The sequence below is a fragment of the Epinephelus fuscoguttatus genome, linkage group LG6 (genome assembly GCF_011397635.1).
Source record: "Epinephelus fuscoguttatus linkage group LG6, E.fuscoguttatus.final_Chr_v1".
NCBI classification, from domain to species: Eukaryota; Metazoa; Chordata; class Actinopteri; order Perciformes; family Serranidae; genus Epinephelus; species Epinephelus fuscoguttatus.
Window position 1 is genome coordinate 3,468,871 of NC_064757.1, and position 16,958 is coordinate 3,485,828.

The 16,958-nt window shown below is 41.9% G+C and overlaps 1 protein-coding gene across 1 annotated transcript in view; it reads left to right on the plus strand.

The window, feature by feature from the left end:
• Nucleotides 1-338: 338 nt before the first annotated feature.
• Nucleotides 339-16,958, plus strand: part of LOC125890228 (protein crumbs homolog 1-like) — a 113,257-nt gene continuing 96,637 nt past the window's right edge. The window contains exon 1 of the mRNA XM_049578758.1: nucleotides 339-602. Coding sequence (XP_049434715.1) covers nucleotides 533-602 — 70 coding nt within the window. The 5' untranslated portion in view covers nucleotides 339-532. The remainder of the gene's footprint in view (nucleotides 603-16,958) is intronic.

The window sequence follows — 16,958 nt, forward strand, 5'->3', positions numbered from 1 at the left end:
TCCTCCCACAAGTCATTAACAGGCGGAAGGACGCCTCATTCTTTTTAAACCAAAAAGGTTCCGCCAATATGTTTACCCCTACGTGGTGGAAAATTGGGCACCTCGGATCAACTCACCAATCAGGTTCTGTGTGCCTAAACGCTCGCAGCTTGCCGGCAAAACGGCCCAACATTCGCCGAAAATCTGGCAGTGTAAAAGGGGCTAGAGACTCAGTCAGTGAACCAGTGGTTGAATGAGTCCAGTCCAGTACTCCAGTTCATGTTTTCCTTCCCTCACTCTCTGCTGGGGTGATTACTCTGCTTTACTCCAGCCCAGCTTGGTCTCCAGAGAGACTCACACACACTCCTAAACACACGTTCATACACACACACACACACACACAGACGCAGAGTGCCAGTGGTAAGGCATGCTGGTGCTGGTGCTCACTGTCAGCAGCTAACTTGGAGCGGCTGGATGGAGTGTTGCAGTGTGCTGGACTGAGAGCGTGTTGACTGACAGTATTGTTCTACACTGACTAGAAACTTAAGCAACAATGGAATTTGGAAGAGTTTGGTCCAGATATCAGAGGACGCTGCTGATCACCATGATGATGTTCAAACTGGGTAAGGCTTAATTCAACACATGCAGTTAATACTAGTGCAGAAATGTAAACACATCACTCATGGGAACTTTGAGACAGTTTTAAGGGAGAAACAAACAATTCATAATCCATCCACAGTTGTAGCTGCAGCCCTTGCTTGTGTGTGGAGTGGAAAACATCTGCTGCCCTGTTTATCTTTAGAATCAGACTCACGTATTGATATGTGTGCTAAGAGCCACAGTAGGACCATCTTGGAAATGTAAATATAGTTTGATCATCCTTTATTTTATTGCTTTATACCTACAAATAATTTAAGAGTCATTTCCAAGTGGAGCCATGTAATTCTAAATCTAGGGCAATATTAACAATGTTCAATTGAAACACTTTGCATCAATATTCTCTAATCAATTGCATGTGTAATGTGATGGATCTTTTAGTTAGTGCACAGCACTATCTCACATCTGAACATACAAAAAAATGAAATCTGTCAGCAAAATACATGATAAATAAATTATAAATGAACTATAAAAGGCATATTTTACCTGTAATTAGTTCCCAAATACAAAATTCTTCCCAGGACACTTTCTAGAAAATGATTAGGAAATTATGGACCCATACAGTAAAACAAGACGGGTGGTTTTCTTAATCATTAAAAGCAGCAAAGCTTACTGTTAACTGCAAAGCATAGCATAATCATCATCATGTTATTTTGTATATACTATATTGTTATCATAACAGTGTGATGGAACCCAGTGATGTAATCAATGAGGCATTTATTTATGAAGTGATTTATAAAGATGTGTGTGTGTTATGTGTAGGACGGTCTTAGAGACATATCACTACATTACAGCTTCTTGGTCGACTCCACCACTTTATGAAACCTGTTGACCCATTTTTCCCGCGACCTTCATTTGTGTGAAGCGTCCAAAGCTTGTTTAAACCGTGGCAAACTAGCCGCAGGGATTGGTTGAGGGTGGCATTGTTGGAGATCACCATGGTAACGAGCTGAGCGTCCGACTGCACTACTACACAGCTTTTTTGTCTTAGCTTTGAATGGAAGGAGTGATGGGTATTAGGGAGCATGGCAAGAGATCTGGCACTCTGAGCTCTTAAGGATTAAAAAAAAAGATAGCAGAAGCAGAGCACATGGGATGGTGAAGACAAGTATAACATAGATTTTAAGGTGCAGGGTTTGCCTACTATATTCAAGACTTTATTATAAAGAAAAGCACACAAAAGAACATCCATAGCATTTACCAACTAACTGACTGAGAAGAAACAGGGATTTCAGTGGAAAATTTCCCCAAACTGCAGAACTGTTAGCTTGAATGAAATCAAGCCTGAACAACAGCAGTTTTAGGAAAGAGAAAAGGCACCACAAGAACCATCTTTAAGTCTGAAAATCATAGGGAGGAGCCAGCTGATAAATAACTGCTTAGAACTATACAAAAACATTGTGTTAAAAATGATGCAGTCTTTAGTCTTTGCTCAGACAGGACACAAAAGGATGTGCGCCTCTGACTGTGTAACTGTGACTGATTCAGAGAGGATTTGTGCATTTCTTTGTATAAAGCAAAGCAGCCACCTGCTGTGGAGCCTTTGGAGCACAAAGATGAATTCAAGCAGAGCTGCTAGACTCTTGTGGTGATTCAATAAAATTCCTCTTAGCCCAACTTGTGCATTAAGCGGGGGCTTCCCTTTCTCAGTGATTCATAGCATTGCCGCATCCTCTGCCCTGCAGCGAGACTCTGTGTTGACTTTGTGTTGCTGTTTTTGTGACTCAGGGTAAAGTCTTTCTCTCACTCTCCCCCTGCATTTAGCATCTGCCAGGGGTGAAAAGAGTTGTATCTCATTTAAGACTGTCTTTGTCTCATCAGACATGGTACTTTAGACTTGCACAGGTCCTTAAAAACTCTGAAAAAGTTAAATTTGTTCTTAACAACATACAGCATGTTATTTCAGCGCATATTTTCAATGCCATTGACTCGGTTTCTTACACAGATTTTTGCCAGAAACACAAATTTGTGCACTATGCACTTTGGGAGGTTATTCTGGTTAAGTTTAGATTCAGTTTTGCACAGGGTGTTCCTAACTTTAAAAAATTAAATTAAATTGAATTAAAATTAAAAAAAAAAAAAAAGACTATTTTTTTACTTAGGTTTTGACATGTTTCTTTTTGTCAGTAGGGGTATAGCACCAACTTCTGGGCCCAGTGCATAAGCAGTCTTTATGTTATGTTATATGTTTGCTCCAGAAATGATAAGAAAGATGTCACAGTGCATCTTTGTTAGGCTCTGGTGTGGGCGTGTTGCTCGTGGAATGTCAGTGGGAATACACTCTAGACGGTATATTCTGTTAGTACTGTGTATCCATATTCCTGCCTCTTTTCAAATTGTCATATGTGTTTGGTGTCAAATGTAAAAACAAAACAAAGAAACTCACAATTTTTCATACAAACAAGGATAATGTGACAGTTGTAAATTTTGTATAACAAACTGTAAATGTCCTGTAATAAAATTTGGTTTAATTTTCCTCAACCTTGGTAATTGCTTGGTCTGTTCATTCTTAGCTGAACAGCTTTCATTTGAAAACAAGTTGGGTATTTTTTTTCTTTTCAACTTGGCTTTAAGATTCATTTTATGGAAACAGCATTACATATTAATCGAAGCTTCGCATAAGAGGGAATACTGATGAGTCTAAAATTAAACCCCCTCTAAGAAACTCTCTGGTCTCTGGCGGGCAGTTTGATTCTGACCTACCTACAAACAGTCAGTGGCTCTGCTCAGTGTTATTGTTGAAGTGAGATGCTGGTACCAGTCAGTGTCAGGGATCTACCCCGTCTGGCCATAACCATGATCTATGAAGTGCTCAGTAATGGGGGTGGGGGGTGGGGGGGGGGGGGGGCTGTTATCAGCTCTCTGGAATGTGTGAAGGGTTGATTGGGTTTGAGAGGTCTCCCTGTCAGGCTTCATGGGATTACAGGTAGCACAGGTTAAAGTACATGGTTCTGACTGAGTTAGCTTTACATGACAGTCCACGGAAAGATCCTGCCTCTATTTGAAAAAGGGAGGTGAAAGAGAACAATGAGAAAAAGTAAAAGATGATCTCAGTACAAGTAAAAGCCAATAGAGAGAGGTAAAAGAGGGAGGTGATGCAAGACTGAGGAAATGACACTTCTGAAGATGAGAAAGGAGGGAGAAACATTCAACCACATTTAGCATAAATGCTGGGTCAGTTTACACATTCCGTAGCATTTGTGTCACCTTGTCAAAAATGACAATGATTGACAAAGATTGAGGGCTTTACTGCATTAACATCCTTTATGGAAAAAAGGTTCTTATCAGTGTGTACTCTTGTGGTTCCTAGACAAAATGCAATGTTATTGTCCAATTCATGATCACATGTTCACAATTCCATGACCATTCTCTGTGGTGCAGTGCCATATGCCTTACAGTTACATGTATAAAAAGCAACATTTAAATTCGGCAGCAGGGATAATTGCATGTAATCTGTTATACTGAGAAACAGTTAGCTATGATTAGCGACGTGTTGGCAAGTAATTTAAATGTATCCCGTCCTTTAAAATAATTATAATAATAAACTTGATTTATTTACTTTCATACAAGAAATGCAGCACAAAGCATGAAAATGTGAATTAACTGATTCATAAAATCATAGAGTTGGAAAACTATAAATCATAAAATCAAGAAAAAAGTTAAGAGTTGCCGCAGTGTGAAGCGTAAATAAAAAGTAAAAGCGTAAAAAGAAAAAGTTTCAGACCTATGACCTAAGACCTAAAAGTCAGAGCTAGGCTACTTAAAGCTCCAGTAGGCAACATTGTTTTGGTATAATTGAGTAAAAATTTTATAATATCCTCTAAGCATAATGTAAATCATGTGGTCTGAGACAAACAATAGGTTTCTGCACCTCACCATGGCTCTGTGTTCAGCCTCTAAAGAATCAGTATCGTGCTGATGTGCATCAACCAATCAAAGGTCAGCTCAGACCACTGCGTTCCTATTGGCTGTTCTACTGCATATGTGCATTCCCGTGCCGCTGGCAGAAGGGGAGAACAGTGGCAAACAGTGCACCAGGTAAAATAGCTATTCCAGCACAGCAACTGCCTACACAGCTAAACAACCCAAAAAAAGGAAGACAGAACTCGGTTCCCCAGAACCCCAGAGGGAGGGGAAGGGTGAGGTGGGGCCAGGCCCGGCCAGAGGGCGCGAGGGTCGGCCGTGGGAGCGGAGCCGAGGGCTCTCTGCGGAGAGGGAGAGCCGAGCCTCGGAGGTATGTGCGGGGCGGGCTGCTGCGCGGTGAGGGAGAGCCGAGGCTTTGGAGTGTGTGCGGGTCCGCAAGGGAGGGATGGGGAGGGCTGCTGTGCAGAGAGGGAGAGCCGAGCCTCGGGGGTATATGTGTGGGGCCGTGAGGGAGGAATGGGGCGGGCTGCTGCGCGGTGAGGGAGAGCCGAGGCTCCCAGAGAGGGAGAAATAGAACCAAGTAGGATAAAATACTCGCATGCTCGTCTGGTAGGAGGGGCTCAGGGTGGAGACGAACGAAACCTAACTCAGATGAGACTCAAAAATCAACCGTTTTCAGGCTTTCTACCTACTGCAGCTTTAAAGGCTAAAGTGAACAGATATGTTTTTAGCCTTTTTTAGAAAATATTAAGGAAGCGAGCTTACCTGATATCTATAGGTAGTCTGTTCTGTGGCTTTGGGACATAACTGACAAAGGCTGCATCCCTGATCTTTGGACTGTTGCTGAGAACCTTTAGTAAACCAGCAGCAGATGATCGCAGTGTTCTTGGAGGCAAATAGTTGACAAGGCAGTTAGCAATGTAGCCTGGTCCCAGCTCATGTAAGGCTTTGTATACAAGTAGGAGGACCTTGAAATCAATTCTAAATGTAACAGGAAGCTAGTGCAGAGCAGCTAAGACTGGTCTGATGTGCTCTCTCCTCTTAGTTCTGGTTAATAGCCGAGCTACAGTCTCTCAGTGATGTTTTTTGGAAGGCCAGTACGAAGTGCACTACAGTAGTCGAGGCAGCTTGAAATAAAGACATGACTCAATTTCTCTGCATCTTTTTAATTAAGAAATGGTCGTACCTTGGCTATGTTTCTGAGGTGTTATCTTGTTAATGTGGAATCAGGGATCAGGCCTCAGATTTAATTCAGGGAGTTTAATTCCCAAGATTATTAGGGTTTATTTAGGGCTGACAAGCAGGATTTCAGTTTTGTCTTTCAGGTTTTGTCTTTAAAGTGGGTAGATAAGGAGTCTCGAGTGTGCCACTGGAATAATTGTAGACTTTTTTAGCATTTTAATTAGTTCGTAATCTGAGAAAAAAATAGACAAAAGAAAAATATATATACATGGATTACCTTTATTTTTAATTGAGTGGTTACTTGTTCCTGCACAGCAAAGGGCAGTTCAAAAGCAAACAGCTGGCCTGTCACTGCTGCCGTTGCGGCACCTTTTTTTGCTTTTACGGATGGCAATATTGGCTGGTTGGCCGATGGCTCAATTGGTCTATCACTTTGGCCCAAACCAAAATTTCTCACCAACTGCTGGATGATTGCCATAAAAGTTTGTTAAGAGTTTCGTGTCCCCCTTACAGGATGAATTGTAATAACTTATATGATCCCAAGACTTTTCATCAAGAACCACCATCAAATCAAACTTTTTTTATTTTTATTCTAGTTGTCCAATACTTTGGTTTATTACCAAAGACCTGCAAAACTCATACTATCTCTATCAACCTAAACTGCAGACCTACTAACTGTTTAGAGCTGATTAGCAAATGTTAGCATACTAACATGTTAAACACAGGTGGTGAACGTAACAGTATTACCTGCAAAGCATCAACATGTGAGCATTATGAGTGTGAGCATTTCAGCATGCTGATGTTAGCATTATGCTCAAAGCACCACTGTGTCTAAGGACTGAGGAATACTCAATCAGAACCAGTATTTCTAAGAGGCTGTCTGATCACGACTGGAAAATTACAGAAAGTTACAGAAATTTCCAGACACAGCCACCAACTAATCTGATGTCCCAAAGGTGTGTCAACCATCCAACAAGCAGTTCTGATGAAGTATACTGGCCCTTTAACACTCACAGTACTCACAGAGCTGCTGGGGTTAGTCTTGTTTAGTAGCACACTGCTTAGTAGCTTCAAAATGAGCTGTTTCTACATTCAAGCAAACATAGTGATTGTTCCTATAAAGTATAGGAAGAAATATGCATCACTGAAAACTTGATTTGAATCGTTTACATCTGAATCTGAATTAGTCAATTTGAATATTTGCTGTAAAACCTGAATTTAGATCATATAATTCGAATTTGTATTATTAAACATGAGTAATTGCATTTAAAAACTGAATCTGAATAGCATAATTTGAAATTGAATTTATTATTTGGGAACTGAATTCCAATAAACATTAAATATTAAACTATCTAATATTCAATTAAATTCAGTTGCTCTCAAACTGAACTGAAAATTGCAGCTCTTTAAATACTTCCACATTCAGTTCTTACAATTTAAAATTAGCACTTGCAATTCAGTTTTAGTTTACTGAGATGCACATCTGGTCATTGAGGAAGAGCAGTTGATTGCAGATTCACAGAATTCTGGTCCCAAAACAAAATAGAAATGAGGAAAACAGGAGAAAACACTTTTGTTTTAACTTGAATTCAGCAAGCGCAAACCCCCAGCACTGGCAACCCAGTCTCACTCCAAAGTTGTTGAATACCGTTGCTTGGTCAGTGATTTCTGGTGAAAAACCCCTCCTTTCACATCGGCATGACACGTGGCCGGTTGCCATTATTGTTTAACGGCACCCAGAGGCATCAGGGTAAAACAAGGTGGGACAACAATACAAGTTAAGAGGTTGGAAATCCAAGTAGGACGAGTGGGAGGGTGGTGGAAGGGTCCAACAATTACCAACTTTCACCCAGGAGATAGATATCTAGATAGAAGCACACGAACAAGACAAGATACACGAGAGGACCTGCTGCAACAGGCTTCCGCCTGGCACGGCACCATCTTGGTGTTTGCTTCCCATAAGACTGTGAAACCAAACGTTGTTCTTTTTTCCTAAATCCAACCATGTGTGTTTGTTGGCTAAACGTATCCACATGCATTTGTTGTTGAAGGAAAAAAACATCAATTTGCAGTGCTGTACCAATGTAGTGCATTTATTTTGAAAGAGAATGTACTGTATGCAAACTGCATACATTTTATTTATAGGCGCATTTCACTACACTCAAGGTGACCTTGCAGGCAAAGAGAGAGAAAATAACAGCAGATAAAAGAAGTCAGCAAGATAAGAAATGAAGTAAATTAAAATAAATAACTAAATAATAAAATAGTTGTAACATAACAACCAATAAATATTCAGCAAAACAAGATTACAGTAAAGGGCGGCACGGTGGTGTGGTGGTTAGCACTCTCGCCTCACAGCAAGAGGGTTGCCGGTTCAATCCCCGGCGTGGAAGCCCTTCTGTGCGGAGTTTGCATGTTCTCCCCGTGTCAGCGTGGGTTCTCTCCGGGCACTCCGGCTTCCTCCCACAGTCCAAAGACATGCAGATTGGGGACTAGGTTAATTGATAACTCTAAATTGTCCGTAGGTGTGAATGTGAGCGTGAATGGTTGTTTGTCTCTATGTGTCAGCCCTGCGATAGTCTGGCGACCTGTCCAGGGTGTACCCTGCCTCTCGCCCGATGTCAGCTGGGATAGGCTCCAGCCCCCCCGCGACTCTCAAGAGGATGAAGCGGTTAGAAGATGAATGAATGAATGAAGATTACAGTAAATAAAATTCTATGTAAATAGTGGATTTGTGTGGCTAGATGGACAAAAGTCATACTGAATAGGCTATATGAAAGAGGTGAGTAAGGTAAGGCAGGATTTGAAAGGGGAGAGACAGTTGATGCTACAAATGTCTGGTGGGAGGGAGTTCCAAAGGCGGGGGGTAGAGTGGCTGATGGCTCTAGGCTCAGGCGGGCTGGCAGGACAGTGAGGTGGATGGAAAAGGAAGACCTAAGAGTGCAGGTGGGGGTGTGGGTGTGCAAAAGTTGGGAGTGGTACATAGGAGCTAGGTTGTGGATGGCCTTAAAGGTGAGGAGTAAGATCTTGAACTCATTGCGGTATTTAACTGGGAGCCAGTGAAGCTGCTGGAGGACAGGAGTGATGGGACTGATGGAGGGGATTCTGGGGATGATGCGTGCGGCAGAGTTCTGGACTAGCTTAAGTTTGTGGATGGACTTGAGAGGCAGACCAAAAAGGAACAGTAATCACGGGATGTAACCAGGCTGTGAACAAGAATGGCAGTGCTGTGTGGTGTGAGGGATTGGGTGAAGGCTGTTAATATATCATGGATGGAAATAGGCAGACGAAGTGACATTATTGATGTGAGCTAGGAATGACAAGAGTGCCAGATGACGCCAAGACTCATAACCGTAAGGGTTTCTCTTAAGGGGAAACTGAGGAGTTTTCAAGTGTGAAACTGTCAGTTCTTGCTAAGGTGGATTTGGTGCCAATGAGAAGTAACTCAGTTTTATCACTGTTTAATTTGAGGAAGTTGCAGGAGAACCAGGAATTTGATTTCCTGAAGGCAGTCAGAGAGGGAGGAGGGTCAGAGGGTGGAGGTTTGGTGGACAGATAGAGCTGGGTGTCATCCACATAGCAATGAAAGTAGATGTTAAATTTATGGAAAATGTAGCTGAGAGGAAGTAAGTAGATGATAAACAGAAGGGGACCCAAGACAGAACCTTGAGGAACACCGTTAGTAACTGAAAATAGCTGGGATTTGAATGTTTTGAGCTTGATAAATTGAGTATGGTCAGAGATATAGGATTTAAACCAGTCCAGGGGTGTGCCATTGATTCCACTGGAGGCCAGTCTGTTAAGAAGGATGTTGTGAAAATGGTGTCAAAGACCGCACTCAGATCAAATAGGATGAGAATGGTTAAGAGTTGGGAATCAGCTGCCATGAGGAGGTCTTTGTGATTTTTACCAAGGCTGTTTCTGTTCTATTGAGGGGGCAGAAACCACAGTGGAATTGCTCATAAAAAATAAATTGTCAAACAAGTGAGCATGATCATGAGATAAGACAGTTTTTTCAAGGATTTTAGAAAGAAAAGGTAGATTTCAGATAGGACGCAGGTTATTGAAATTGTTGGGGTCTGAACGGGGTTTCTTAAGAACCGGAGTTACTGCTGCTGATTTGAGAGCTGAAGGAACAATTCCAGAGGTGAGGGAGGAATGTATGATGAAAGTTATTAGGGAGGAGAGAGAGGGTAAGCATGCATTAACAAAAACAGTGGTAAGATGGTCTAAGTGACAGGTTGTTGGCTTGGATTTTCTGATGAGGTATTCAGTAGCAGAGGGAAGATTGAAACTTGTAATTGAGCAGGTGGTAGGGGCTAAAGGAACTGGAGAGGTCAGACTGTGGGAGGAGATAGGGGTTAGTTATTGGTGAATATTGTCTATTTTGACGTTGAAAAATTACATTAATAGGCAGGCGTACAATAGGCAGTTGAAAACTGGTGAGGAGCAAGAGAGTCCAGGGTCATAATATGTTGCTGACCATGGAAAGTCCATGGAAGTCCTGGTTTTCCCTTCACCTGAGCTGATTAGTCCTGCTTAGTAGGTGGATTTTGCTATAGAGAGAGCATCCTTGTAATGGATGACATGGTTATTGTACATTTCTTTGTGAAAGATTGTCTTAGGTGCAAACCATGGGGCAGAATTAGTGAACTAAACAGTCTGTGTTTTTAGAGGAGCTAGGGCATCTAGGAGATTATGAAGGCCATCAGTGTAATGAGAGATCAGTTCAACAGGGATAGATAAACAGTCTATGCTGGGGAGGCAGTCAATACCCCTGAAGAAAGCATTTGGGTTAACAGCCTTAACGTTACGAAATGAGAGGATGTGGTAGATTTGCTTTGAATAACGTTAGGTTGACATCAAAAGATTTTAGCCTGTGGTCAGAAATGGTGTGATTAGCAGCATTACAGCCAAGGGAAGTGACACCAGAACAACATATCAAGTCCAACACATGTTCTTTGGAATGAGTAAGAAAATGGATATGATCTTGCTTATCCAGGCAAGATGTAAACTCCTTAGTTAAATTATTATTGGTAGTATCCTGTATACTAAAATCACCCAACAGAATTATGTTAGGGGAGAATGAACAGAGATGGGTAAGAAAAGCAGCAAATTCATTTATGAAATCATTATTCGGCTTGGGTGGACAATAGACTGTGGCAACTATGGTAGGAGTTAGGGATGGGCATCAATTTTCGATTATCGATGATTGATTGTTAAGGCTTTTGATCGATCACAAATAATTTTGATCGATAGTCGCAGTGTTTCCCCTACAATGCCTGGCATAGGTCCGAGTTGCCGTGCCAACGACACCCTTCTGCCCAGCGAGCACGGCAGCTCGATGGGCCTATGAGACCCCCGCCGGACCTATGCCAGACAAAAAATCAGAAACAGACAGAGGCTCTCATCGCCCTCCAAAGCTTTGGCGGCTTCCCTTGAGGCCTCTGAAAACACAACACCATTGAAAGATGGAGGTTTTGCTGAAAACTGAACCCTGTAACTCTGGCTGGCAACGGTTTTAAACACCCAGGGGTGAACTGCGCATGTGCACCATTCTTCCTCTTTGGCCTGGGGGTTGAAGCTCAAAACTGGGGCAGCTGCGCCCTCTTGCGGCGGCAGTCTGCACTGCACTCTTTTGTTTTCTCTCTTTTGAAATACTTGCTTATCAATTAATCAATAATTGATCATTAATTTTTTTGATGATCGAATAATGAATTTTGATCGTTTGCCCATCCCTAGTAGGAGTAGGGCCATTTAGCTGTAAGGCAATGGATTCAATGAAATGTGAACAGGCACAGTAAAAGGCTTTCCACTTGTTGCGGTAAATTATCGCAAGACCTCTACCTCTACCAGAAGCACGGGGTTGGGAGATGTAAACAAACCCAGGTGGCGTAGATTCACTTAGTTGTGAAAAGTCATTGGGTTGTTGCCACAGAAAGTCAAACTTACGATTAGGAGATCCTGGAGTGGAGGTCCCTTGCTTGTGAGAGAGCGGATGTTGAATAATCCCAAATTGACTATGTTGTGGAGGTGTTTGACACTGTTGTTAGCTGACTGGGCTAGGCTGGGTAGGACATTGCAGTAAACTTTCCATCTGGGGTTTCTTGGACATGTTGAGAACCAGATGGATTGTATTGGTGTGGAGTTGTCGATGTGAAGGCTCTGCCGAGATCCACAATGGATATATTTCCGATGAGCATGACGAACGACAAATGGGCAGAGAAGCCGTGTTGATGGAGGATCCAACAGGTGGGAGCACAGTTGCAGGAGCTCGGCAGCTGTATATTGGATTACTGCTGTTGATGGAGTGAGTACAAAGGACAGGGCAGTCCAGGCGAGCACAGACCATACAAACTGCTTATTGATCCACACTAAGAAAGATGAAGCCTCTGACAGGCTGACATGCTGTGTTCTCCCTCACCCGCAAGTTTTAAGTGGCTTTTAAACTACTTGCTTTGACTTCAGTTGTTTTTAACTATCTCCTATGCCCGGATTTTAGTTTTTAATCATTGGATGTCAAAGCATTAAGGTTTTAACAGTTAAGCACTACCTGGCCTGCTTTGAGAGTGACTAAACTTCCGCCAGCTGTCAACACAGCTGGGCCTATGCTGTACGGCCTACCTGTTTTGAACGGACTGTAGTGAAACTGTTTCTGGTGAAACTCACCTCCAAACATGGTCAATTCCTTGACTTTCTCTGATATCAGGGGTGAACTAGCTTCCATTGAGTAACTCATCTCGGTGCTTCTCGAGCGGCAGATTGACTTCAGCTCCCGGCTGCTTCACTTGAGCCTCCTGAGCCCCCTAGCCGACAGGAGGAGTTGATCCACAGCGATGCAGATGATCCATCTCCCGGCTGTTCCACCTGGGCTTTGGTGGTGAAGGGCGGGAGGGGACGTCGGTCCCTTCCCCTCTTCGACTCCCTGGATGACACCGCAGATTTGGAGCTGTCAAACTTTTTCTCCCCTCTTGCTGCTCTGCCGATGTAGCCTGCACTACTGCTGAAAGTGACTTCTGCTAATAGAGAAACAAGTGTTTCCAAAAGGCGCAGATCCCCGCTCAGCAGCTCCAGCTCAAGAGCTGCCTCTCCGTCAGACTCTTTTACCGGAGGACAGCGGTGCAACTCTCACTGCAACACCCGGACCTCCAGCCACTCCGGCTGCTCTCCAACCTCCGCCCCGCCTCGGTCCCTCCGGCCGGGGTTCTGCGCTGCTCAATCCGCCACAGATGACCAACGCTGAGGTTAACTCAGCTAGTATGCAGAGCGTGGTTGGCCGGCTTCTACCAAAACTCACTGTCTACAACTCCAGCGTGGTAAGCAGCAATCCAGAGATTTTGATAGTCGGTGTTAGATATTTAACTCTCCCTGGGGCTATCACCTACTGTCTCTCTGGTGGCAAAGTGGTTCACTTAATTGAACTCATTCCAAGGCTCATTGACCTGCATCCCACAATCAGTATTGTTATAACACATGTTGGAACAAATGACGTCATGGCTAGACAATCCAGCAAATTATATGCAGATCTTGAGTCCCTGTGTTGCACTGTTGAGAGTCTGGGAAGATCCTGTGTTATGTCTGGCCCAATCCCAGCTCTCTCCAAAAACTCTGAGCATTTCAGCTGCCTCTTCATTCTCCACCACTGGAAAATTGAACTGGAGAAAAATTTCTGTTCTGCTGCAGGATGTGATTTTATATCCAACTCTGACTACTTTTGGACAAACTCTTGCTTACACACAGCAGACAGTGTGCACCCAAATAGGAGAGGAACAAAGCAGCTGACTGGTAATTTCATCCAGTTTATTGCTTTTAATTCATTGTGATATGCACCACGGCATGACCCTATCCAGACTTGTACATCTCCCGCTATTACATCCAGCCCTAACAGTCTGGGTCCTGCCACTGCGTACTCTGTATCTCTTCACCAGTCTCTGAGAAACTCTGGCTACCTCAGGCCTGACTCTGTAACACCTGATAATTCATCTGTAAACGTCTTAAAGTTTGCACTTATAAATGTCAGGTCTCTCGCCAACAAGACTTTCATTATCAATGACTTTACAACATCACACAGTCTAGATTGTACAGTATACTCCTTACGTGGCTTGATGAATCTGGTAGCAAAGAGTTGATTGAAGCTTCTCAACCAAACCTCTCATTTTCACATTGTAGCAGGTCATGCTTCCAACGGTCTCTCCAATTTCACCCTCATTCAAAGTTGTGAACTACAAGAAATTGTACAACAATTAAGCCCTGCTACATGTCCTCTTGATGCAATACTTGCCAAGTTTTTAACTGTCTGGTAGATGATGTCCTGGAAACTGTCAATTTCTCTCTACTCACTGGAGTCTCCCCCAAGGTTCACAAACATGCTATAGTAACTCCACTTCTAAAAAAGTTCAGTCTTGACCCTTTTCTTCTTGAGAACTATAGACCAATATCAAACCTACCATTCTTGGGGACAATTCTGGAAAAGGTTGTATATCAACAATTACACATGTACCTGTTGAACAGGGACAGGACAAACTAGCTAGATCAAATAGACTGAGGAACTCCTTTATTCCTCAATCTGTTAAAATGTTGAATCAGTCGGGTTTGTCAGGGCAGGGGGGCATTTAATAGCCGCTAGGGTAGGGACCTGGAGGCACTGCAGCCACTTTGATGAGGTTACATATAGCACGTCTCATGTCTGATGGTTGTCTCATGTCATATTTTGTTATGCTTTTGTCTGATGTGACATTTTGTCTGGTTGTCTGTTATATTATGTTGTTTTCTGTCACGAGAAACGTGTCTTGGACGCAAGAAAATTTTCAGAAGTGATTCTGACAAATAAAGTATTCATTCATTCAATAAATGAAACCAACAGAATTCCACACATTCTAGTGGTTGGCTCAAATGCCGTCAGCGTGATTTAAATAGTAGATATTTAAATAGTTTATTGAGTTTATTGCAGTTGTTGATCAATGTTTTTTACAACGAAAAATAGGTACAGAGGAAAAGAGAAAAAGAAAAAATGTAAGTAATATCAATCTGTTGATAGAAATGTTATTTTATATGCAAATACTTTAATAAAGTATTTCTTGTTTAAGTACATGGGATCTTAGGATTTTATTTTTTTTTACCGTGGTATTGACTTTGGTATCGAGAATCGTGTAATTTTACTGGTATCAGCGCCGACTACTGAATTTTTGGTATTGTGACATCCCTAACCATAGCACAGAAACTGCCCTGGTTAGGGTTATTAACAATCTTAAAATCAACACTGACAACCACAGAGTCTCTGTCTTGGTATTACTTGACCTCAGTGCTTCGTTTGACACGGTTGACCATGTCATTCTTCTTCAGCATCTTGAACAATGTTTAGGTTTTAAAGGCACTGTCCTCAACTGGCTTGCTTCATATCTCTCTGGTAGATCATCCTCTGTTTCTGTTGGTGATTTTAAATCAAACAAAGTCAGCATTCCATATTGAGTTCCTCAAGGATCCATTCTTGGTTATACTGTTCTCATATGTATGAAACAGCTAGCTTAACTCATTCCTCCAAAAAGTTCCTCCAATGAACAGGCCATGTGTTGTACTTGGCAGGATTTTTAATGAAGAAAAGGTAAAACTGAAATACAATATTACAAACAAGCAATAACTTACTCCAGCTAAATATCACAAGCATTTGGCTACAAACCATCAAAATATCACTGTTTCCCTAACAGATAAATTAAGCTAGCCACAGGTAAGTATCTACATGAATGAATGAAATAAATATAAAATTAAATGATGTAATCTTGTCTAATAATAACATATATTCACTTCTCGGGTTCTTAAATTACAATGTACTTACTGGCAATGCCATCAGAAAGGAACAGAAGAAGAATGGATAGCGATTTCACCATCATGTGCCACCATGTGCCTCCAGCAACAAAATGGCTGTCCCCATTTTACAGGAATATACAAAATAAAACTCAACTTCAAAATAAAACTTTCTTACTTTTGTCACTTTCTATTCCGTTATGCCACATTGGTCCTTTACTTGACAATTTGTATATGCTCCCACTTGGGCCCATTATTCAACAACACAACATATCATATCACTCCTATGCTGATGACACCCAGTTATACCTATCTGTTTCTGCCGACCATCATCAACCAGTGAATGATCTCATCCAGTGAATTACTGATGTCAGGTATTGGATGGCCAGAAACTTTCTACAGCTAAACGAGGACAAGGACGAGGAGATTTTATTAACAGGTCCAAAGGCTCTTAGACACCAAATGAGCACTTTGTTGTCTCCCCTACTGGTAAAACCCTGTGAGCATTTCAAAAATGTTGGTGTAATTAATAATGTTGATCTTAACTTTCAAAAACGCATTTGTAATATCTAGCAAAGTAATCACTCACTAAACTTCAGCTTATTCAGAACACAGCCAGAGTACTAACCAGAACCAAAAGATATGAAGACATCTCTCCTATTCTGGCTTCTCTTCATTGGCTTCCTTGGCTTCCTTGAAAACAAATAATTGATTTTAAAATTTTACTTATTGTTTTTAAAGCCATGAATGGCCTAGCACCCTCCGACATCTCTGACATGCTCACTGAATATACAGTGGTGGAAAAAAGTTTTCGGACACCCTTAAAATTTTACACAATCTCAAATATTATCATGAAATATTTGTGGAAAAATCTTTTTTGTGTTTCAAAAGGTGTGGCTGCATTAGACAGATACAAACAAATACAAATTATATTTTTTTGTTTATTGTTTACAAGAAAAACTAACAAAACTAAATTCTTGACAGTTTCAATATGTCAGTTCTCAACATTGTCGATATCAAAGTCAACAAATAACAGAGAATGTATTCAAAACTGAACAAAAAATAAATAAACCATCACATCATCAAATTAATATTTAGTAGTCCTGCCATTGGCACGTAGTAGAGCTCTAATCCTGGCTGGCATGTTCCCCACGAGCCTTTCACACTGTTGAGGGGTAATCTTGTCCCATTCTTCTTGAATTACTGCTTTTAATTCTTCTAAATTCTTTGGTTTATGCTTTGAAACAGACCTTTTGATAATCCACCACAGATTTTCAATGGGGCTCATGTCCGGGGATTGAGCTGGCCACTCTAAGACCTGGATACTGTGCTCCTGCAGCCAAGTTCTACTGGCCTTGGATGTGTGGCAAGGGGCATTATCTTGTTGAAACATCCAGTTTTTACCTCGACGGAATAGTGCACGCGCAGAAGGGAGCATGTGGGTTTCGAGAATGGTACAATACTTGGTACAACAC